General features: G+C 41.5%; 1 protein-coding gene and 1 pseudogene across 2 annotated transcripts in view; both read right to left on the bottom strand.

Annotated features, from left to right (window-relative positions):
- Positions 1–452: 452 nt before the first annotated feature.
- SLC25A17 (solute carrier family 25 member 17) overlaps positions 453–24,638 on the bottom strand; it is a 53,539-nt gene continuing 29,353 nt past the window's right edge. For both annotated transcript variants that reach the window (XM_002831176.6, XM_054543512.2), the window contains 5 exons: positions 12,916–13,032; positions 11,142–11,287; positions 10,954–11,049; positions 8,175–8,257; positions 453–1,528 (listed from right to left, as the gene is read on the bottom strand). In XM_002831176.6, the coding sequence (XP_002831222.1) occupies positions 1,381–1,528; positions 8,175–8,257; positions 10,954–11,049; positions 11,142–11,287; positions 12,916–13,032 (590 nt within the window). In that variant the 3' untranslated portion in view covers positions 453–1,380. The remainder of the gene's footprint in view (positions 1,529–8,174; positions 8,258–10,953; positions 11,050–11,141; positions 11,288–12,915; positions 13,033–24,638) is intronic.
- LOC129052674 (riboflavin kinase-like) lies at positions 21,781–23,958 on the bottom strand (annotated as a pseudogene).

Consider the following 24,638-nt stretch of genomic DNA (forward strand, 5'->3'; position numbering starts at 1 on the left):
TATAGGGACAAAAACGAAGTCAGAGAAATCCAAAGAATTGCTCTGCTAATGTCAAGTGAATTTGCTTCTTGAGTGGGTCGAGATATCGAAATCCACTCCTGGCCGCATAATAAAAGCCCTACCACCTTAACAACGTGCCGTGAGGTGAAAGCAAAAGATGAGATAGGACTCCTAGATTTTTCAGAGGTTGTTTTAATACATTAATCTCTTTCCTTTGAGAAAAATCTTTATCTTGATGTCTATAATTGAAACCAATCACTTCTTCTCATGGGTCAGGGGTCCTATGGTCTCCTGAACTTTAATGTGGCTGCGAATCACCAGGGAATGTTAAAATACGGAACAGGATTCAGAAACTCTGGGTTGCGTGCCCAGCAAGCTCTCAGCTTGTGGCAGTATTACCATCTGATGGACCACATGAGCAATAGGACTCTAAGGAAGGTTTCCAAATGAAATAACCTCAACCAGATGTTTATTTTCAAAATATACAGCCTACACCAAGTTTATAAAGGGAGATAATATCCAGACCTCAACAAGATATCTGCTCCCCTTCTCATTTTTGTGATTTTTCCCATCTGGTTGCAAACTCAACGTAATACCTTAATAAAGAGCAATTTTCAAGAATATCTTTTTTGTGCTGACCATTTATTGGGACTTGACTGACCAGGGCTTGTAAGGATGGACACAAAACTTCAAGTCTTTCGTAATGAAAGGATTGATTCAAAATAAATATTCTAAAAATTATGTCAAACACTAATGAATAAGTGACATTTACAAATAGTTTATAAGAGAATCATTTGGGATGAACAATTTTCGTTTCACAAAATAAATAGCTCATATCCTAAAAAGACACCTCTCCTTAAGCAGGAAAAAAAAAGCCCAACAAAAATCAAGTCATGCCCGTGGTGCAGCCCTAATGTTAGTTTTAGGGAGGAAAACACCAACACTGAGACATACAAAAGTATTTGAGGAGAATTACATGTTATTAAATTTGTCCTAGAACCTGGGGGAGAGTTCAGGGAAAGAGAACAGCTGGTATATTTAAGAAAGATTTAAATAGAAAACATTACACATGAGAGCAAAATAGTCCATTTCTCTTAAGAAAAACAATAAACACTCACAAACTTTCATTTTTAGGTTTTCAGCAATATGTTTTTTTCACATCAGTCCAACTGCAACCCCAGAATCCAACCGGCCAGCATGACAATTAAGGTGACAACAGGTCCAGTTGGCCATACTCCCTGTTCACCCTTGGATGCTTTTCAAGCCAATGAGGGTAACATTTGTGGTGGCAGGAGCCAGAGTCAAAGGAGAATCACTTCTCTTCACTCAGGAGGAAACCTCCCTCTTGAGCATCTTCGGAATTTTTCATGGGAAGGCGTCTCAGTGTTTGTGTGCACGCTTCAGCCCCATAACTGTGAAGGTGGCAGCTGTCAGTTTCTCATAAACAAGGAACATGAGAGCAGCAGTGAGGACTGTCTGCAGCAGTTTGGCTTCAAGGCCTTTGTAGAGTCCCATTATTCCAAAACGTCTAAAGAGAAAGAGGTTTGAAAAAACAGAAGTCAGCTCCTGCATCAGAGAACATGCTACCTAGATAGCTACTTTGATAAGAACAAGCAATGGAGGTTTTAGATTTCAACACAGACTTCTGTTGTCAAAGTACTTTTTTTTTTTGAGACGGAGTCTCGCTCTGTCGCCCAGGCTGGAGCACAGTGGCGCAATCTCGGCTCACTGCAAGCTCCGCCTCCCGGGTTCATGCCATTCTCCTGCCTCAGCCTCCCGAGTAGCTGGGCCTACAGGCGCCCGCCACCACGCCCGGCTAATGTTTTGTATATTTAGTAGAGACGGGGTTTCACCATGTTGGCTAGGATCTCTTGACCTCGTGATCCACCCGCCTCGGCCTCCTGAAGTGCTGGAATTACAGGCGTGAGCCACCGCGCCCGGCCTGTTAAAGTACTTCTTATCTTTAAAGGTATTTGGGGACTGATGAAAGTTTAGTATTCATGAACCATTAATACTTTGTCTTTATAGTCACCATTAATTAGCAGAATGTTGACAATATCCCACTGAGAGGATGCAGATCCTAAAACCTCCTAAAACCGTATTAATGGCAAAATCTGAGATCTAACTAAGAACTTTTGGATCTTCACTTTAATGCTAATTCAGTTATTTCAACTTAGTCCCTAAATGGCAGGAAGGCTGCCAATATGTTTAGATCATTTTAGCTCAATATAAATAGAGAAAGAGAAAAATGAAAAGCCACCTGATTCTCAAACTTCCCATACATTTCATCCTCTAACCCAGTGGTTTTCAAATTTAGCAGGCATCCAAATCACCTGAAAGGCTTGTTACAACATACATCGCTGGATCAGTTACAACATACATCGCTGGATTAGTTTCTCATTGACTAAGTTTGGGATGAAATTCAAGAATTTGCATTTCTTCTTTTTACTAATAGAGACAGGGTCTCACTATGTTGCTCATGCTGGTCTCCAACTCCTACGTTCATGTGATCCTCCAAGCCTCGGCCTCCCAGAGTGTTGGGATTACAGGCGTGAGCCACTGTACCCAGCCCAAGAATGTGCATTTCTAACAAGCTCCCAGATGAGGAGGAGGAGGATGCCAGCCTGGAAACCAGCCCGTATGAATCTAACCTCAGGGAAGAATGTTTCAGCTAAAATGGGAGTTCAGAGCAAAAGATCTCTCTAAAGCTATTTGTTGAGAGTGAATTAATCCTACCTGCTAGTTCATCAGCAACTCCAGGGCTATTTACAGCATGCAGATTGAGATATTAAAATGAATCAAGTGTTCCCATCAGAAGCTATTACTACATCTTATATATACGCTGTGTGAAAACCTATAATTGGGGGAAAATCATGTGATAAAGGGGAATAACTTAAAGACTTGACCCATGAATGTCTAGTTCCTTTACTAACTTGAATTATGTTACCCCAAGAAACCTAAGAAATTCCACCTCAGTCTTTCCCAAGGTGAGGTTCAGCCACATCAGAAGAACCAGGGTTAGTTTAGAAATGTAGATTGCCAGGCCACAACCCAGAGAGGAGGCAAACCTACATTTTACAAGCACCTGAGGTGATTTTTAATCACACAAAAGTTTGCAGAGGCCTGGTATGGTATACTACACTATCTATTATCACAGCCACTAGCCATATGTGGCAATTAAAATTTTTTAAAAATAGGCGGGGCATGATGGCTCATGCCTGTAATCCCAACACTTTGGGAGGCCGAGGCAGGCAGATCAACTGAGGTCAGGAGTTCGAGACCAGCCTGGCCAACATGATGAAACCCCATCTCTACTAAAAATACAAAAATTAGCCAGGTGCGGTGGCGCATGCCTTGTAGTTCTAGCTGCTCAGGAGGCTGAGGTAGGAGAATCACTTGAACCTGGAAAGCGGAGGTTGAAGTGAGCCGAGATCATGCCACTGCACTCCAGCCTAGGCAACAGAGTGAAACTCTGTCTCAAAAAATAAAATAAATAAAAATAAAAATAACTCAGTTTCTTAGTTGCACTAGGCACATTTCAAGTGCTCAATAGCCACATATAACTAGTGGCAGCTCTACTGGACAGTACAGATATTTCCATCATTGAAGAACATTCTAATGAACAGAATGAAAGCTCTTCATTCATTCAATCCTTCCTGAGTGCTTACTGAGCATCTGAGTTTGAGCATCTGAGTTTGAACATCTGACTCTGCCTTGATCTCATATGGGGCAAGTCACTTTCTTTCTCTAAATTTGTTTCCTAATCTGCAAAATGGGAGTATAATCACCCTTCCACATCCTTAAGGTTGAATGAGAACCAAAGCAGATACAAGATGTAAAAACACAATGGATTTGAAAACTACATAAACCCATAGATTTCCATTTAACACTATGTTCTTAACTTTCTTGTTAACTACATCTTTCTTAATTCTCTCAATGCTGATAGAAACAGAAATTGTTATCACTTTTTTGGGGTCGATTTGGAAATCTCTATCAAAATTTCATATGTTCAAACTCCTTAACCAAGTAATTTCATTGGTTAAGGTAATTTTCTCTACAATTATACTCCCTCAGGTATACAGAGCTAAATTTATGGATTGTTCATTCAGCAATGTTTGTAAAGGCAAAAGCCTGGAAACAACCTAAATATCCATCAATAAGTGTACTGGTAAATAAATCATGGTATATTATATAACAGGAAACCAGGCAGTCACCACAAAAAATAAATTAAGTCTATAGATTTCGATGTGAAGAGATGTTTGAGATACTAAGTTTATTAAAGAGGCAAGTTGTAGCCAAGCATGGTGGCTTATGCCTGTAATCCCAACACTTTGGGAGGCTGAGGCAGGTGGATCCCTTGAGCCCAGGAGTTGGAGACCAGCCTGGGCAACATGGTGAAACTCTGTCTCTACTAAAAATACAAGAATTTAGCCTGGCATGGTGGCATGCACCTGTAGTCCCAGCTGCTCGAGAGGCTGAGATGGGAGGATCACCTGAGGTCTTGAAGTTGAGGCTGCAGTGAGCCATGATTGTGCCACTGCACTCCAGCCTGGGTGACAGAAGTGGGACCCTGTCACCCCATCCAAAAAAAAATTCTGATGAAGGAGTGAGGATGATTAAAAAACGGCAAGCTGCATCGATATGTTGGCAATATATATTTTACATAATATTTTGGAAATATATACACTTAACTGTTAATAGTGATTACCTCTTAGAAAAGGAATGAGAGAAAGAAAAATAGGGATTATATATGCATGTACTTACAGCTTTTACTGAAGTTTAACTGACTTCAATTTGAGAAGTTTTGACTCATGTATATACTCATGACACCACCCTGATAAGTTCACCTTCAAGACAGTGAACATATCTATTACCCCAAAAGTATCCTCATGTCCTTCTATAACGATTTCTCACTCTGCCTACACTGGCCCTGATAACCACTGACTGCTTTCTGTTACTACAGATTAATCTGCATTTTCTAGAATTTTATAGAAGTGAAATCAGACAGCATGAATTGTTTTTTTGTCCAATTTCTTTCTTTTCTTTGGAGGGGGTAGGGGGCAGGTGGGACAGAGTCTCACTCTGTCACCCAGGCTGGAGTGCAGTGACGAGATCTTGGCTCACTGCAACCTCTGCCTCCTGGGTTCAAGCCATTCTCCTGACTCAGCCTCCCGAGTAGCTGGGACTACAGGCATGAGCCACCACACCTGGCTAATTTATTTTTATTTTTTATTTTTAGCAGAGATGAGGTTTCACCATGTTGGTCAGGCTGGTCTTGAACTCCTAACCTCAAATAACACGCCTGCCTTGGCCTCCCAAAGTGCTGAGATTACAGGCATGAACCACTGCACCCCAGCCAGGTTGTTTCTCGTTTTTGGTTCTTTTTTTTTAGTTAGAGTCTCGCTCTGTTGCCCAGGCTGGAGTGCAGTGGCGCGATCTCGGCTCACTGCAAGCTCCGCCTCCCGAGTTCACGCCATTCTCTTGCCTTAGCCTCTCTAGCAGCTGGGACTAGAGGCGCCCGCCACCACACCAGGCTAATTTTTTTTTTGTATTTTTAGTGGAGATGGGGTTTCACTGTGTTAGCCAGGATGGTCTCGATCCCCTGACCTCGTGATCTGCCCGCCTCGGCCTCCCAAAGTGCTGGGATTACAGGTGTGAGCCACTGTGCCTGGCCCTAGTTTTTGGTTCTTACAAATAATGTCTTAAATTTGGAAGCAACCTACATGTCCATCAACAGATAAATGGATAAAGAAAATGTGGTACTTATACAAAATGCAGTACTATTCAGCCATCAAAAAGAATGAGAGCTTGTCGTTTGTAACAACATCGATGGAACTGGAGGTCATTCTGCTAAGTGAAACAAACCAGGCACAGAAAGACAAATATCGCATGTTCTCACTTATTTGAGGGACCTAAAAATCAAAACAATTGAACTCATGGAGATAAAGAGTAGAAGGATGGTTACCAGAGACTACTGGGAAGAGTAGTGGCGGGGAGAAGGTAGGGATGGTTAATAGGTACAAAAATAGATAGTTTGAATAAGACCTAGTATTTGCTAGCACAACAGGTGACTATAGTCAATAATAATTTAATTGTACATTTAAAAATAACTAAAAGAGTATAATAGGACTGTTTGTAACAAAAAGAATAAATGTTTGAGAGGATAGATACCCCATTTTCTATGATGTGATTATTATACCTACTATGTACCCACAAAAATCAAAAATTAAAAAATTAAAAAAAAAAACAAAGCCATTATTAACATTTGTATACAAGCTTTTGTGTAGACATATGCTTTCATTTCTCTTGGGTAAATACCCTGAAGTGGATGGCTGGGTCCTATAATAGGTGTGGTATATACAAATTTTTAAAGAAAATGCCAAATTGCCTTCCAAAGCAGCCGTATATTCCCATCAGCTGTATACAGCAGTAGCTGTACATTCCCATTCTATATTCCCAACAGCAGCATAAGAAAGTAAGTTCTGGTTGCTCCAACATCCCTCCCAATACTTGATATAGTGAGTATTTATTTTTTACTTTATACTTATTCTTTGTCTTTTATTTTATTTTTTGATAGAAGGTCTCACTCTGTTGCTCACTAGAGTGCAGTGGCACAATCACGGCTCACTGCAGCCTCGACCTCCTGGGTTCAAGCAATCCTTCCACCTCAGCCTCTTGGGTAGCTGGGACTACATGCAGGCACCAGCATGCCTAGCTAATTTCTTATTTGTGTAGAGATGGGGTCTCACTATGTTGCCCAGGCCGGTATCAAACTCCTGAGCTAAAGTGATCTGCCTGCCTCAGCCTCCCAAAGTGCTGGGATTATAGGTTTGAGCCACCATGCCCAGCCTAATTTTATCTTTTAGTCCCTTGAATTTTTTTTTTTTTTTTTTTGATACAAGGTCTTGCCTCTATAGCCCAGGCTGGAGTACAGTGGTGCCATCATAGCTCAGTATAGCCTCAATCTGCTGGGCTCAAGTGAATCTCCCGCCTCAGCCTCGTGTGTAGCTGTGATTACAGGTTTGTGCCACATGCTTGGCTAATTTTGTAAATATTTTTTGTAGAGACAGGGTCTCACTACTTTGCCCAGGCTCGTCTTGAACTCCTGGCCTCAAGCTATCCTGCTGTCTCAGCCTCCCAAAGTGTTGGGATTACAGGCGTGAGCCACTTTGCCTGGCTGCATATTTTATTTTAATAATAAATTTATTTTCAAAGTATCTTGTATCTAGGAACAGTAACAAAGTTATAAGAGCTTCTGCTTCAAAGGAGGTCCCTGACTTATCTGACTTCACTAAGTGTCAGTTTCTTTAAATGAAACAGGAAATGACAATAGTTCTTAATTCACAGAGCTACTGTTAGGACTGAGAAGGCTGGGCGCGGTGGCTCACGCCTGTAATCCCAGCACTTTGGGAGGCCGAGTAGGGCGGATCATGAGGTCAGGAGATCAAGACTATCCTGGCAAACATGGTGAAACCCCATCTCTAATAAAAAATACAAAAAATTAGCCAGGCGTGGTGGCAGGTGCCTGTAGTCCCAGCTACTTGGGAGGCTGAGGCAGGAGAATGGTGTGAACCCAGGAGGCGGAGCTTGCAGTGAGCGGAGATCGCGCCACTGCACTCCAGCCCGGGCAAAAGAGCGAGACTCTGTCTCAAAAAAAAAAGGATTGAGATTACCTATGTGTAGCCTCTAGCTCAGTGTCTGCTGCATGGCAAACCACTGAAAATGTTAGCTACTCTTACCACCACCACCATCATCATCATCATCATCATCATCATCATCATCATCACTATTATCACTTTTTCCACTGCCCCCTCCCTTCTCCAGTACTCCTATTCTATAGGCAGATGTTATATTGCTAAGAGGCGTCATAGGATATGCCACTGATGAAAGCACACTCAGGGTGATTGGAGTATAGAAGGGTTCTCTTTCTGAAGGAGTTCTGTATATTTGTAACTAACAAAGAATAAGAACCTGAACTTTTCCATAATTTCCCAAAATGCTATCATACTGTACTAGGCTCCTAAAATGGGAAATGTCTAAGCACAGCAAGCAAGGGAAAGGTTTTGAGGTTGCCACCACCAAGGCAGTAGTGTGAGAGAGGGAAATGCAACCCCTCCCTGGCAGAGATGGCTGCTGAAGGAGAGCACGGAATGTGAGGCATCTACAAAGCTCACCTTACTCGTTGGTGAAGAAGATAGAGAATATTCCGAAGACTTCCCAATGTTCTGTTTTCTGGGTTTAGTCTATGACGCCCAAACTGAGGAAAGAGGGAAAAAAAAACAAAAGTACTGTTGCTGCTTTTTAAAATCTTCATTTCTACCTGGAAAGGATATTATGTTGGAGCAGTATCTTACAGCATACATTAATAAATTTATCCAATTAGTACCACAGATTTCATTAATCCTGTATTTTTCAACTGAGTGAAATATTTCAATCAAATAAGTGAAAACAGAAAAATTTTTCCTTTTTTTTTTTTTTTGAGACATCTTCTCACTCTGTCACCCAGGCTGGAGTGCAAAGGCACAATTTTGGCTCACTGCAACCTCTGCCTCCCAGGTTCAAGTGATTCTCCTGCCTCAGCCTCCCTTATGGTTCGGATTATAGACATGTACCACCACGCCCGGCTAATTTTTGTATTTTTAGTAGAGATGTGGTTTCACCATGTTGGCCAGGCTGGTCTCGAATTCCTGACCTCAAATGATCCACCTGCGTCGGCCTCCCGAAGTTCTGGGATTACAGGCATGAGCCACCATGTCCGGCCTAAGAAAAATTTTTCAATGAAGCAAGCATAATAATTTTCATTTTATAGAGAGGTATAGGGAAAATTCTACCTCAAAAGAAAAAAATATGCCGAGGATGATGATTTAGATATTGATGGTAATAACTTCCACTTCTTTAGGAAATTCTGAGAAACAAATCATTTAGAACATCTGCAGTCTAAGCTCTTCACATTATGTGTTTACATTATAAAAGTGTTAAAATACATTTATAAGGATGCTACTGAATTCCCTTATATTAAGTACCAATTTTAAAATAATATATTAGTAAAAATGCTTTTAACAGAAGGTACCAATTTTTCTGAACTGGAATATTCTCACTACCACCCCTATTTTATCTAGCAACAAGCCTTTTGAAATTTTTCTCCAAAACAGATCTTGAATCTGTCCTCATCCTATCCCTATCCTCTCCAGTGCCACCACCGTGGTCCAGGCCACCATCCTCTCTCACCTGTATTACTGAATGGCCTCCTACTAGATTGCCCCTGGCTTTCTCTCTTAGCTTTCTGACCAATTCACCACATAATAGCCATAACAATCTTCTCCAATTGTAAATCACAGCACATATTCCCCAGCTTAAAGCCCTTCCCATCACATATTCTCAGCTTAAAGTGCTGAGGATAAAAATGTACATTCCTCACCTACAGTTTCCCTGCTGCTCTTGCAATCTCACCCTGAGCCACTCTACTGCCATAGAGTGCTTCTTTCAGTCCCTAGGATGCACCAAATTCTTAGTACATTGATATGGTTTGGCTGTGTCACCACCCAAATCTCACCTTGAATTGTAATAATCCCCACATGTCAAGGGCAGGGCCAGGTGGAGATAACTGAATCATGGGGGGGGAGGGGTTTCCCCTATACTGTTCTTGTGGTAGTGAATAAGTCTCATGAGATCTGATGGTTTTATAGGAGGAGTTCCCCCTGCACTTGTCCTTGCTGCCGCTATGTGAAGAAGGACATGTTTGCTTCCCCTTCCACCATGATTGTAAGTTTCCTGAGGCTCCCCAGCCATGCTGAAATGTGAGTCAATTAAACCTCTTTCCTTTATAAATTACCCAGTCTCAGGCAGTCCTTTAGAGCAGCATGAGAATGGACTAACACACACATCATGCTCCCCCTGCCTGGAATGCACTTTCCTCCACTCTGCCCCGCTAGGGCCTTACCGTCCTTTGCATCTTGATTTAAATATTCCTTCTCAAAGAAGCCCACCTCCAATCATGCTGTCTAAGAAGAGCGCCACCACGCCCCTCTCCAGTAAATAATTTCCTTTATAGCTCTTTTTTCAATTTGTAATTACCTATTTATTTTGCTTGTTTACCTGTTCATTCTCTCTTCCACTAGCTCCATAAGGGCAGGGATTATGACTTTTATTTACCACTGCATGCCCAGGTCCTCCCACAGTGTGGGCGCTTGGTAAATATTTGAATGGATAAGTAACTGAATGAATTAAAAAACAGAAGTTTGAGAGTGCTTCAGAAAAGCTAAATCATTCATTCCTCCTGAGTGAACTAAAGGAATTAACCTCTGACTTTGTAAAGGATAATCCCTGCTAGGGCACCAAACCAATCAACTTGAATGAGAAGGAAGGAAACTTAAGCTTTCCTGAGGTCTTTAAGGAACTTGTCTCCACATTTGTGTTTTCTGAGACATTACGTTACCTAAGAAATTACAAGTGCAAACTTCATTCTAAACCAATGACAGCCAGCCTAGTTAAGCAGAATATCAAACAAATGAAAAATGGGGGCCAGGCACAATGGTTCATGCCTATAATCCCAGCACTTTGGAAGGCCAAGGTGGGAGGATCGCTTGAGTCCAGGACTTTGAGACAAGCCTGGAAAACATGGTGAGACCCCATCTTCACACAAAAAAATTTTAAATTAGCTGGACAAGGTGGTGTATGCCTGTAGTCTCAGCTACTTGGGCGGCTGAGGCAGGAGGACTGCTTGAGCCTAGGAGGTCGAGGCTATAGAGACCCATGTTGCACCACAGTACTCCAACCTGGGTGACAGAGGGAGATCCTGTCTCAAAAAAAGAAAAGAAAAGAAAAAAAACAGATAGGGAATATTCTGGTATACCAACTAACTGCTTTATTGCTTTATTAACATTGTTTTAAATCAAGAGACCACATATATTTGAATGCTGTTTGACTAAATGCGAAGAGAACCCCAGCACTCACCCTCAGAATTGACTGTACCGTCTGCAGGGGATAGGTCAGCGTGGTGGCAATCGCTTTGGCTACTGCACCGATGATGAACACATCCAAGGAAGAAAGCTGGAAAGCAAAAGAAGAACAAACCATATCAATCAAGTCAACAAGAAGGTGTCAGACAGAATTATTTTACTGCTTTCAAAATCAGGGATTACCTTCATCCGTTTCTTTAACAGCTGCCGTTTTAAGCCTTCATAAAACATGAACTGGACGGCAGGATTGAAGACCAACAGCAATGAGGGAAATGTGCCATTCCATAAAGCCGAGATTCCTTCATCTCGAATGATCTGATGAAAAGCATCTAAGAAGAAATCAGGGACTTTTGAAAAGCATGATCACAATCCCCTAACTAGAGAAGACAACATGAATTCTGTTCAAATGTACCCAGAACACAAACCATACTGGTTCTATAAAGATTTCCTTCTTGCCGCCGGTTGCAATGGCTCACGCCTGTAGTCCCAGCACTTTGGGAGGCCGAGGCAGGTGGATCACGAGGTCAGGAGTTCGAGACCAGCCCGGCCAGCATGGTGAAACCCTGTCTCTACTAAAAATACAAAAATTAGCTAGGTGTGGCGGCGCGTACCTGTAATCCCAGCTACTTGGGAGGCTGAGGCAGGAGAATTGCTTGAACCCAGGAGGCAGAGGTTGCCGTGAGCCAAGATTGTGCCACTGCACTCCAGCCTGGGTGACAGAGAAAGACTCCATTTCCAAAAAAAAAAAAAAGATTTCTTTCTTGCAATGATAGTTTGGGGGCAAGTTTATCAGTTAATTACTTTTTGATAATCAGACATTGACAATCACCAAGTTATTGAGAGACCAACTTCAATCACAGGCAACTGTTCCTGATGATCGAATTCTCCTAAGTCATTATCACCATCACTGGAAATTCTGGATTACACAGAACTGTGAACTGCGCCCACAAATTTCACAAAAAAAGTCCAGCACGAGAAAAGATAAGATAGTTTCCTAGAATTTATTATACAGGATTTGACTTTTAAAAACCACTATTTCACTACAAAGATTGATGTATGGGAAAGGAAAACCTGGCAATGCGGTACTATTGAAAGGCAGAAGCTCAAAGATATCAGATACCAACCTGGTGTCTATCCAAAGACAACACTAGAATAAAAAAGTACAGATTACTCTTCAAAAATATTCATCCCCTCCCACTGATACTCCTTGGGAGCAGCATACTTCTCTACCCCTTGTCTTGGGCTTGGCTATGTGATGTGCTTTGGCCACTGGGATGTCAGCAGACAAGGTGCCAACAGGGTTGAAAGGTGTTTATACCATTGGGTGTGTCCTCTTGACCTTTTGCCATCACAATGAGAAGAATATGCTCATGCTGGTCCCAGAAAGAGGAGAGCCATGTGAACTGAGACTGTCAGGCTAGGGTCAGCCTAGATGAGCCAAAACCACGTCAATCCACAAACACGTGTTAAAAAAAAATGCTATTGATGGATGCCGAGATTTGAGGTTGTCTGTTATGCACCTTTTTTTTTTTTAATTATACTTTAAGTTCTAGGGTACATGTGCACAACGTGTAGGTTTGTTACATATGTATACATGTGCCATGTTGGTTTGCTGCACCCATTAACTCATCATTTACATTAGGTAAAAGCAATGGCAACAAAAGCTAAAATAGACAAATGGGATCTAATTAAAGAGCTTCTGCACAGCAAAAGAAACTACCATCAGAGTGAACAGGCAACTTACAGAATGGGAGAAAATTTTTACAATCTACCCATCTGACAAAGGGCTAATATCCAGAATCAACAAAGAACTTAAACAAATTTACAAGAAAAAAAATCAAACAAACCCATCAAAAAGTAGGCAAAGGATATGTTATGTAGCTTTATGTGGCAACATATTCCAGATATAAAGAAGGAAGAAAACTCTTATATAGGAATTCAGCGAAGAGATACTTACCAATGATACCTTTGTAGTTTGTTGGTACAATGTCTTCATTCCTAAATTTTGCCCCCTGCAGCTTCAGTCTGGTGTTTACCACCCAGAGTGGAGTTGTTAGCAACACGTTAACCACTCCTTTAACAAGAAAGATGGAGAGAAAAAGGGAAAGCAAAATATCAGCTTTTAAGCTTTGCTGTTTTAAAGCTACATAGCAATATTCCATTTATATCCCTGTCACTGACCTCTTAGGAGACCTAAGGTAAGGAGTCTCTTTGTGCCAGGGTACAACACAAGCCACTACTGTTAGAAGCGATTTGGAAGCTTTGCTGATAGCAAAATGGCTGGCGGCAGCACCTCTCCAGATGAAGAGCAACAAGTTCCCTCATTTGTACAATAGGCAATCTATTTGTCAATTTATATACCATTCAAAGTAGCAATTTTGATATAGCTTTAAATATAATTTTAACATAACAGCTTTAGAGATGAGAGTGGCTTATAGCTAACATGCTAGGTCCATCGACAATATCAGATAAAACAAACAATTTACAACTCTTACTTAAGTAGTTCATATGGTTTGAAGTGAGTATGGATCTGGTACAATGAGTGACAGGAGGGGGAAAGGTGGTGACATTTAAAAGTGCCTTAACAGAGACTAGAAGCTCACTGAAGAGTTCCTCATTGCTTAGAGAATTAGGATAGGCAGGCAGCAAGCATCAGTTAAGTGTCACAAAACACCTGAAACAGCTTCACAAGCATCATGATCCTTACAAGCTTAAGGATGGGGATCTTGGCCCCCCAAGGTTGCCTCAGAGTAGAATACAATGAGCCAGGTGCTTCTTTTTTGAAAACATATGATCCCAATTTAACACCATCTTGAGATATTAAAATATTCCTCACCAGTCCTGAAATGATTAAAAAAAAAAAAATACCAGATAGAATTGTAACAATGTGCCTGACACATGGTATATACTTTATAAACATTTGTTAAATAAATAGTGGAACAAATGAAGCAATGAACAAACTCAGTAAAAAAGCACACACATCCAGCTGTCTGGCTCTAGTCAAGATCTGAAGAACCAAGAGAAAAAATCCTAAGGAAGAGAAGTCTTTTACTAAAATCCATTTAAAGACAATTGAAGAAATAAAGTTTTGATTTAAGGTATGTCAAAATATTATATATAGGAAATACAGTCTAACCAAGGATAAACTTGACAAAACAGCCAAGAGATTCAAATTCAATTTTTTCATTGGTTGTGTACAGTTGTTAAAGATATTTTGCTGCCTATCTCTAAGGAGCATTATGAGAGCACATTTCTCAAAATAAAAGACATCACCTAATAATTTTATCAGTCATATTTGTTATATTTTTATAGATTCACATAACATTAAGGAGTCATCTTTAGTTATAACTTAAAATGTTCATACACTGTCACTGGAGGCATTGCCTATAATCTAAAAAACCCTTAGTTACAGATTCTTGCTAGTCTCATTTTTTCAAAAGCACCCATGCCCCAGAGGCCAGTATAGAAGGATATTAACACATTCCTATTTGCCTAGATTTTAGAATGTATTCCTATTCAATGCAATGCACACTTCACTTAACAAAGAAAAACCAACAGCCGGAAAAATCAGACTAGAAAGTGCTATTGAGCAGTCTACTGCATTTGTTTTAAGAGAAAAGGAGGAAAGGAGAGCTCAGGACCAGAGATCACAAGCTTCCACAGATACCGTAGAAAGGTATAGTGCACCCACCTTTCTAAACAAGTGAAATATGTTGCCTGTTAAATAAATTCTTCAGAAATAAAAATTCTATTCATTTAAGAGGCAGGCACATACAAAAACACTTAGGAGGCAATGCAGCTATGATTAAGATCTAACCATTCTTTAAAATTCTGCTTTCATACCCAGTGTGGTGGCTCATGCCTGTAATCTCAGCACTTTGAGAGGCTGATATGGGAGGATCACTTGAGCCCAGGAGTTCAATAGCAGCCTGGGCAAAAGAAGGAGACTCCATCTTTAAAAAAAATATTAAAAATTAGCCAGGCATGGTAGCACACTCCTGTGGTTCCAGCTACTCAAGAGGCTGAAGTGGGAAGATCGCTTCAGCCCAGGAGTTTGAGGCTGCAGTGAGCTGTGATCGTGCCACTGCACTCCAGAGCTGGGCAACAGAGTGAGACCTTTTATTAAAAAAAAAAAAAAAGAAAAAAGAAAAAAAAATCTGCTTTCATATCCCCATTATTAACACAAGCAGAAAGACTAAAAGGATTCTTCTTTTTTTTTTTTTGAGACAGAGTCTCGCTCTTTCACCCAGGCAGGAGTGCAGTGGCGCTATGTCGGTTCACTGCAAGCTCCGCCTCCCGGCTCACACCATTCTCCTGCCTCAGCCTCCCAAGTAGCCAGGACTACAGGCGCCCGCCACCGCACCCAGCTAATTTTTTGTATTTTTAGTAGAGACGGGGTTTCACCGTGTTAGCCAGGATGGTCTCGATCTCCTGACCTCGTGATCCGCCCACCTCGGCCTCCCAAAGTGCTGGGATTACAGGTGTGAGCCACCGCGCCCAGCCTAAAAGGATTCTTCTAAAGGACAACCTCAAGTACAAAAACGTACTACATTACTTAAATAACATTATAAAGTCCTTGTAAGAACATTTGGTATTTCAAAACTTTTTATCTGAGAAGTTCAAGTACTTTTTTTCACTCTCTAAGCCAAAATAGATGGAGGAGTATTTTTTAACCAGTATAATTTTATGAGTTCTGAGAGAAGCTACTCAAAATACTTGCGAATCCAAAACTTTACTAAAACTTGCAACCTATATCATCAAGCAAAGGTCAGCATTCCACTGAGAGAAGCATGCCACAAACCATTCGTGAGCACCAATTCCAACTCCTGACAGGCCCAAAGGATAAAGAAAATTGTCTGCTTTTTTATAAGCCCGTGTAACTCTTCTTCCAGTTCCGGCCGGGCGCGGTTGCTCACGCCTGGAATCCCAGCACTTTGGGAGGCTGAGGCGGGTGGATCACAAGGTCAGGAGTTAGAGACCAGCCTGGCCAACGTGGCGAAACCCCGTCACTACTAAAAATACAAAAATTAGCCAGGCATGGTGGCGGGCGCCTGTAGTCCCAGCTACTCGGAAGGCTGAGGCAGGAGAATTGCTTGAACCCAGGAGGCAGAGGTTGCAGTGAGCCGAGATCATGCCACTGCACTCCAGACTTGGTGACAGACCGAGACTCCATCTCAAAACAACAACAACAAAAACTCTTCCGCCAGTTCCAAGCTGTGGATGCTACTTCAGCTCTGAAGTAGAAATACAAATTAATACTTTACCTACCAAAGGGCAGAAGACTGTTTTTTTTCTAATTCTAATGTCTATAATTCTATTTTCTTTCTCTCTTTTATGTAACAAATCATTTACAAGAAAGAATAAACCAAAATTAAGAGATGAATAACAGTAATTGAACACACTAAAATTATTCACTGAATCAAGGAACAATTAGAACACAGCTATTTACTCCTGAAATCTTGAAAACAAATAGTTTTATCAGCAGTGAGTCTCCTTTGCTATGGAGAGAAAACACAAACGAAGTAGGCTAATTGGGTATGCACTTCTGGGAAATACGTGCAATGACCATGGATATAAGAAAATGGCAAAACAAAGGCACAAATCTAACAAATCTCACTTGACTCTGTAGGAAGGAATGAAACTTTACACACAACAGGAACAAACCTGTCTTGCCAGATTTAAGGCCAAAGGGCAGGAAATACATTTTGAACTATCACAAGAATGATAATACCTTTGGCATTCAGTAAGAGTTATTGCTAAAAATTCCAATTTCATAAAAATAAGTGTCTCTTCATTTAAGTTATCTGTTAAGATTCTGTTCCCAAATTATTCCCCAAGATATTAAGCTTTATAGGCTTGTTTTTCTGGGAAAATACAATAAATAATAAATTTCTAAGTTTCAAGAAGAATTTGAAGAGCAACAACGCTGTTCCTAGTTCTTCTTAGAGATGATACAACTCATTTCTACAGTGATTATAATACTCACAGCAGGAAGAAAGCTGTTATAATTATTATAAAAACATGTACATATTAAGATATAAAAACTTGTTATGAAGAGAAGTTTAAAACTCACAAAAGTAATTTTCAAGGAACTCTCAACCTTCAGAAAAAGAGAAGACCTACAATCAGAGACTCTCACAATCACAAAGGATTGTAAAATTCTTTAACCCAGAGTCTCCCAACTGTGACAGTACTAATATTTTGGGGTGGAAAATTATTTGTTGTGTGTGTATGTGGGCTCTTGTGTAGGATGATTGGCAGTCTCCCTGGCCTCTACCCACTAGATGCCACATTTGACCCTGTGGGTCAAAATCAGCCTCAGTGGAGAACCACTAATCTAATCCAATCACCAAATGATTATTCCTTTTATTCTTTACAATTTCAAAACACAGGAATTCACTTTCACACCTGTTTTATTCCATTAGCTGTTACAATTATTTATTTTATTTGTTTTTTTGAGACATGGTCTTGCTGCAGCCTTCTACTCCTGGGCTCAAGTGATCCTCCCTCCTTAGCCTCCCAAGTAGCTGGGACTACAGGCACATGCCAGCTAATTTATTTTTAATTTTTTACCATTCCCAGCACTGAAGTTAAAATATGTAGAGACAGCTTTATCTTAACACCATACTATCTAAAATGGTACCTCTTTTTTTCTTTTTTGGAGATGGAGTCTCAATCTGTCTCCCAGGCTGGAATGCAGTGGCTCGATCTCTGCTCACTGCAACCTCTGCCTCCTGGGTTCAAGTGATTCTCCTACCTCAGCCTCCCAAGTAGCTGGGATGACAGGTGCCCATTACCACACCCAGCTAATTTTTGTATTTTTAGTAGACAGGGGGTTTCGCCACGTTGGCCAGGTTGGTCTCAAACTCCTGACCTCAGGTAATCCACCTGCCTCGGCCTCTCAAGTGTTGGGATTACAGGCATGAGCCACCACGCCCGGCCAATGTTACCTCTTTCTAACCCTCAGTACTCTCTATCCCTTCTCTGCTTAAATTTTGTCTGTAACCTTATCCTCTAACATACTACGTATTTTCCTTGTTTATTGTCTATCTTACAATATTAGATTGTAAGCTTCATGAGGACAGAGATTTTCATTTTTTATTTACTGCCATATCCTTAGCATCTAGAACTGGATTTAGCACATACTAGACACCCAATACATATTTGATGAACAAACCATGATGAATAAATGGCTTGTGGGAGAGGGTATATACTTTTTCTTTATTGTCCAAGGGAACTAGGCCAGGATCACAATATATTTACTTATCCTAAAGTATACAAAAACTCATTTTGGAATTGCTAACTCATACGTTTGCAGGGGGAGAAAACATATGTACTAAGTTTCATCTTTGTTTCTAGTTGCTTTAAGAAGGTAGATTTAATATCAATAAAAATGAATATTCTTTTTATTTTTTAAAATAAATATTCAGCTGGGAGCAGTGGTTAATACCTGTAGTCCTAGCACTTTGGAAGGTCGAGGCAGAAGAATCGCTTGAGGCCAGGGGTTTGAAACCAGCCTGGGCAACACAGAAAGACCCCCATCTGTACAAAAAAAAAAAAAAATTAGCTGGGTGTGGTGGCATCCCTGTAGTCCTAGCTACTTGGGAGGCCGAGGCAGGGGGATCTCTTGAGCCCAGGAGTTGGAGGCTGCAGTGAACTATAACCGCACCACTGTACTCCGGTGCCCAGATGACAAAGCAAGACCCTGTCTCAACAACAACAACAACCAAAAAAAAAAAAGAAAAGGAAAAAAAAATAACCTTGAAGGTTTCTCAGTATACAGTGAACTATAACCTACCTGGATCTTGTGCCAATCATAGAGTTTCAGCCAATCACAGGCAGCCAACTGTTCAAATAAGGTAAACAAGTGGTAACTAATCTGGCTGTTTCTGTACCTCACCTCTGACTTCTATATGTCACTTTCCTTTTTCTGTCCATAAATATTCTACCATGTGACAGCTCCAGAGTCACTCTGACCTTCTGGTTCTGAGGGCTGCCCAATTTGCAAATTGTTCTTTGCTTGATCAAACTCTGTTAGGCCAGGCATGGTGGCTCATGCCTGTAACCTCAGCACTTTAGGAGGCTGACGGGGGTGGATCACCTTAGGTCAGGAGTTTGAGATCAGCCTGGCCAACAGAGTGAAACCCCGTCTCTACTAAAAATACAAAAATTAGCTGGGCATGATGACTTGAGCCTGTAGTCCCAGCTACTTGGGAGGCTGAGACAGGAAAATCTCTTGAACCTGGGAGGCAGAGGTTGCAGTGAGTGGAGATCGCGCCACTGCACTCCAGCCTGGGCGACAGAGTGAGACTCCTTCTCAAAAAAACAAAAAAAAAAGCTCTGTTAAACATAATTTGTCTAAAGTTTATCATTTAACAGTGGCCATTTAGGGAAAAACCTAAAAGGAGGCAAAGGAGTTATCCACATGGTTACCAGGTAGAGGTCATAGCAGGTACACAGGCAGACACATGCCAGGAGTGTTTAGGACGAAGAAAAGAAGTCAGGGTGGCTGCAGCAGTGTAAGTAAAGAGAATAGGATGGCCGGGTTAAACAGGCTTTGCAGGACAAGGTAAGGACTTTGGCTTTTCCTCTGAGTGAGATGGGAAGCAACTGGAGGGCTCTGAACAGAGAAATGACATGATCGCATTCACTTTTTAAAATTTTCTTCTAAGAGACAGGGTCTCACTCTGAACGACTCCTGAATAGCTAGGACTACAAGTGCATGCCACCATGCCCTGCTAATTTTTTTTTTTTTTTTTTTGGTAGAAATGAGGTCTTGCTATGGTGCCCAGGCTGTCTCAAACTCCTGGCCTCAAGCGATTCTCTCACCTTAGCCTCCCAAACTACTGGGATTATTGACATGAGCCACTGCACCCAGCCCTCATTCGTGTTTTAACATGATCACACTGGCTGCCGTGCTGAATACAGACTGAAGGAGACTAAGGAGGAAGTGAGAGATCAGTTAGGAGGCTCTGGCTGGGCACAGTGGCTCACGCCTGTAATCCCAGCACTTTGGGAGGCCGAGGCAGGCAGCTCACTTGAGGTCAGGAGTCTGAGACTAGCCTGGCCAACATGGTGAAACTCCGTCTCTACTAAAATACAAAAAATTAGCTGGGCATGGTGGTGTGTGCTTGTAATCCCAGCTACTAGAGAGGCTGAGGCAGGAGAATCGCTTGAACCCGGGAGGCAGAGGTTGCAGCGAGCCAAGATCGTGCCACTGCACTCCAGCCTGTGTGACAAAGTGAGACCCTGTTGCAAAAAAAAAAAAAAAAAAAAAAAAAAAAAGTAGGAGGCTCTGGAGATAATTCCAGAAAGATTTGATAATGGTGGTTGGGACTGAGGTGGTGGTGGAGAGGAAAGTACGGTTACTTCTCAGTATCTTAGGGGAAGTGGATCCAGGACCCCCTTGGATATCAAGATCCCCAGATGCTCCAGTCCCTGATATAAAATGACACAAGTATTTGCATGTAACCTACATACATCCTCCCATACACTTTAATCTCTAGATTACTTATAATACAATGTAAAGGCTATGTAGATAGTTGCTACACTGTATTGTTTAGGGAATAATGACAAGAAAAAAAAGTCTACATGTTCAGTATAGATGCAACTACCCTCTTCTTTTTCCCCAAATACTTTCAATCCACAGTTGGCCAAATCCACAAATGTGGAACCCACGGATGAGGGCCAACTGTAGTTGAATTCTGGGTATCATAAGAAGAAAGGTTTGCTCATGGATTGGAGGTGGGGTCAGAGAGAAGGAAGATATATTCAAGATTTTTGGTAGAGCAACTGGAAGACCAGAGTTGCCATTTAGTAAAATGGAGAAGACTCCAGGAGGAGCAGTATTTTAAATTTAATTCATTCACTCAATGTTTAATAAGTACCTTCTATGTACTAGGCAGTGTGCTAAGACACTGGGGATGTAGAAATAACAAAAATGTAATCTCTGCCTTTAAGGAGCTTACTGTCTAGCAAAAGATGAAGAAGAATATGCAGACTTATTATTAGACAAACACTAAGACAGAGGTAGATGCCATGTTGGAGCACATAGGAAGGGCACCTAACCCAGAATAAAACCTGGGGTGGTGGGTATAGGAAACAAGGAAAGATTCCTGAAGAAGAGGTAGCTGAGAATAAAGGGATGAATGGGAGTTAATAAGATGAAATAAGCAGTAAGACTGTTGTCAGACAGACCACAGTTGCTGTAGAGAAATGGGGTTACTACATGGCTTGGTACAGTCAAAGACTCACAGTTTGGCATGGAAGCACACCCACACCATAATGCTTTGCCTACAGTAACAGATGCAACTGGCATAAGCAGATTTGGGAATAAACAGTTCACTCTTGGTAAGCGTAAAACTCAGTTACTAGAAGTGGAAAAGCACAGGCATCCTAGCAAGTAGCCTGTTACAAGGGCTCAGTGTGCTGTGGTGTCTGCAGTCAAGATCCGTAAAGATCAAGCTTGAGGTAATTTGTATCACAGCAGATAAGATATGTCAGGCTTTTATCCTATAAACAGCAGGAGTCTGGTATGCTGAAGGTGCCAAGCTGCATGCAAGGAACAGATACTGAAAGCTTTTAAGCAGGGATAAAACAGACTTAGAGTTTCAGAATAGCAGTTCTTGACAGTTTTCTTTTCCTTTTTTTTTTTAGACTTGAAGAACACTTATTTTACTGTCTTCGACAACAACAACAAAGATAGGCAGGGAAAGTCTAGAGGACTTAGAATTGAACCAGCTCCATACAAAAATGAAGATGGTATAATGATGTGAGTTCAAAGAAAATGACTAAAACAAAATTTTACAAACATCTTCATAGGTTTATGATAAACTATCAACCTTCCATTTAATGCATTTACTTTTGTTTTATTTATAGAGATGGGGTCTCGCTATGTTGCCGAGATTGGTCTTGAACTCCTGAGCTCAAGCAATCCTCCCACCCTGGCCTCCCAAAGTGCTGGGATTACAGGTGTGAGCCACTGCACTTGGCCTTAATCCATTTACTTTTATAAGCCTTCTCTACTTAGAAGTATGCACTATACAAGTACATACACGCTGGTATTTTACCATGAAAATTTTACTTTTCATCTCAAACTAGTGACTTGCCTTTTTACCCATACTTATACACATGTAATACCTTCCTAGTGGTACATCTTAATCAATATATATTTTTTAAATCTTGATTTTTAAATGAATCTTTTTAGTGCTATGACATGATGGGCTTAATTTAACAGATGAAGCATGATATGGTAACTACATTGTACTGTTTAAACTAATTCACAGCTGTAGGAAAATGTTTGATTTTTGAAATATAACCAAGATGAGGCTGGACAATAATAAACACTGGGCCGGGCGTTGTGGCTCATGCCTATAATCCCCGCACTTTGGGAGGCCAAGGCAGACAGATCACGAGGTCAGGAGTTCGAGACCAGCCTGACCAACATGGTGAAACTCCGTATCTACTAAAAATACAAAAATTAGCCAGGCGTGGTGGTGTGCGCCTATAATTCCAGCTACTCAAGGAGGCTGAAGCAGCATAATCACTTGAACCTGGGAGGCAGAGGTCGCAGTGAGCCAAGATCACGCCACTGCACTCCAGCCTGGGAGAGAGAGCAAGACTCTATCTCAAAAAATTAAAATAAAATAAAATAAAAACAAAACAAAACACTGAAATACTGGAAGACAGTGAATGAATAAATAATATGATTTTTCATCAGTGGCCATTCATTATTTTGCTTTTAGAAACCTGGAAGAAATTGTCTTCTTTGAGTTTCAAATGTTCTGGTAAATCTAGTCGTTTCTTAGCTTCCTCAAAAATCACCTTGAATTGCTGAAATAAGTGACTCTCATGAATCAAAGTTCTTTTCTGGTCTGAGGTAGCCAACAATGGCCACACTCAGAATTTCCCCATAGAAGTGCTCTTTGAAGGTATGCATGGTATGTGTTTCCATGGACTTCTTCGTATTCTCATAGTATGGGTTCCATCCTATGCTCACCACCATCTTCTGACCATCTCTACTTCCAACACTGGCCCAAACATAATAAATGCCACTGGATACATTGGCTGGCAGATTATCTACCACTTGCTCAGGAAAATTAGCTGTGGGGGATGCCAAGCTGCTTGTAGCCACGGCCGAAGCCCCATACCACTTGGTCCCGGCAGGAGTATGATACATGCTTCGTAATGCAGTCTGCTCGAGGCATGGGCTGCAGCCCAGTCCCTGCGTCCTACAGAGCCACCGTCTACACGGTGCCCGGACCCTGGACCAGCCACGGGGTGGGAAGGGGCGTGAGCTCTGTCTGCCTCGGGGGTGCACCAGGGGCCAGACAATGCCGATGACACGCCACGGAGGATCCCTGATGCCGGTGACTCAGGAGCTGGGTCTCCCGACCATTTTCATTTTCTTTCTTTCCTTCTTTCCCTACCTTTTAAAATATTTTATGTTTGTTTGTTTATTTATTTATTTATTTAGAGGTAGAGGTTCCCACTTGTTGCCCAGGCTGGAGTGCAGTGGCATGATCTTGGCTCACTGCAACCTCTGCCTGCTGGGTTCAAACAATTCTCCTGCCTCAGTCTCCCAAGTAGGTGGAATTACAGGCACCTGCTACCACACCTGGCTAATTTTTTTGTATTTTCAGTAGAGGTGGGGTTTCACCATGTTGGCTAGGCTGTTCTCAAACTCCTGACCTCAGGTGATACACCCGCCTCAGCCTCTCAAAGTGCTGGGATTACAGGCGTGAGCCACCGCACCTGGTCTAAAATTTATTTTTTATAGAGATGGGGTCTTGCTATGTTGCCCAGGCTGGTCTCAAACTCCTGGCTCAAGTGATCCTCCTGCCTTGACTTCCCAAACTGCTGGGATTACAGGGGTAAGCCACCACACCTGGCCTTGGACCATTTTCTGACAAGACAACAGATGATGCTCACAGTCAACACAGAGTGTCTCCTATGTGTCAACTGTAATCCTACCCTCTTCTCACACACTCAAGAAAACACTTTAGGCTGGGCGCGGTGGCTCACGCCTGTAATCCCAGCACTTTGGGAGGCTGAGGCGGGCAGATCACTTGAGATCAGGAGTTCAAGACCAGCCTGGCCAACATGGTGAAACCCTATCTTTACTAAAAATATAAAAAATTAGCTGGGCATGGTGGTGGGTGCCTGTAATCCCAGCTACTCAGGTGGCTGAGGTAGGAAAATTGCTTGAATCCAGGAGGCAGAGGTTGCAGCAATCCAAGATTATGCCACTGCACCCCAGCCTGGGCAACAGAGTGAGACACAATCTCAAAAAAAAAAAAAAAAAAAAGTGGAAGAGTGAACTTTAAAGTTAAAATACAACAATTAAGGTTAGCAGGCTATTTATTATATGTGTTACTTTAACTGACTTTTTAAAATTGAGCCCTGAAAAAAAAAAAAAGAAAAAAATTGTTCATGAGCCCTGAAAAAAAAATTTTAAACAAGTGGAAAAAAGTAAAAAATGAAAGCTAGCTGCCCTACTATACCAGTCCAGCTGTGTTAGGTATGGGGGAGTCTGCTTTAATCCTAAATTGCGCTAAGAGTTAGAAAGGAGATGAACAGGACAGAGAGAGTAACACAGGGGTGGTATATATCTGGTGGGTAATGGGATGGAAGACACAGCAAATAAACAGCTTTGGACAATTTAAAAAGCAAAAGATTTCA

The sequence above is a fragment of the Pongo abelii genome, chromosome 23 (genome assembly GCF_028885655.2).
Source record: "Pongo abelii isolate AG06213 chromosome 23, NHGRI_mPonAbe1-v2.0_pri, whole genome shotgun sequence".
In the NCBI taxonomy this organism is placed as follows: Eukaryota; Metazoa; Chordata; class Mammalia; order Primates; family Hominidae; genus Pongo; species Pongo abelii.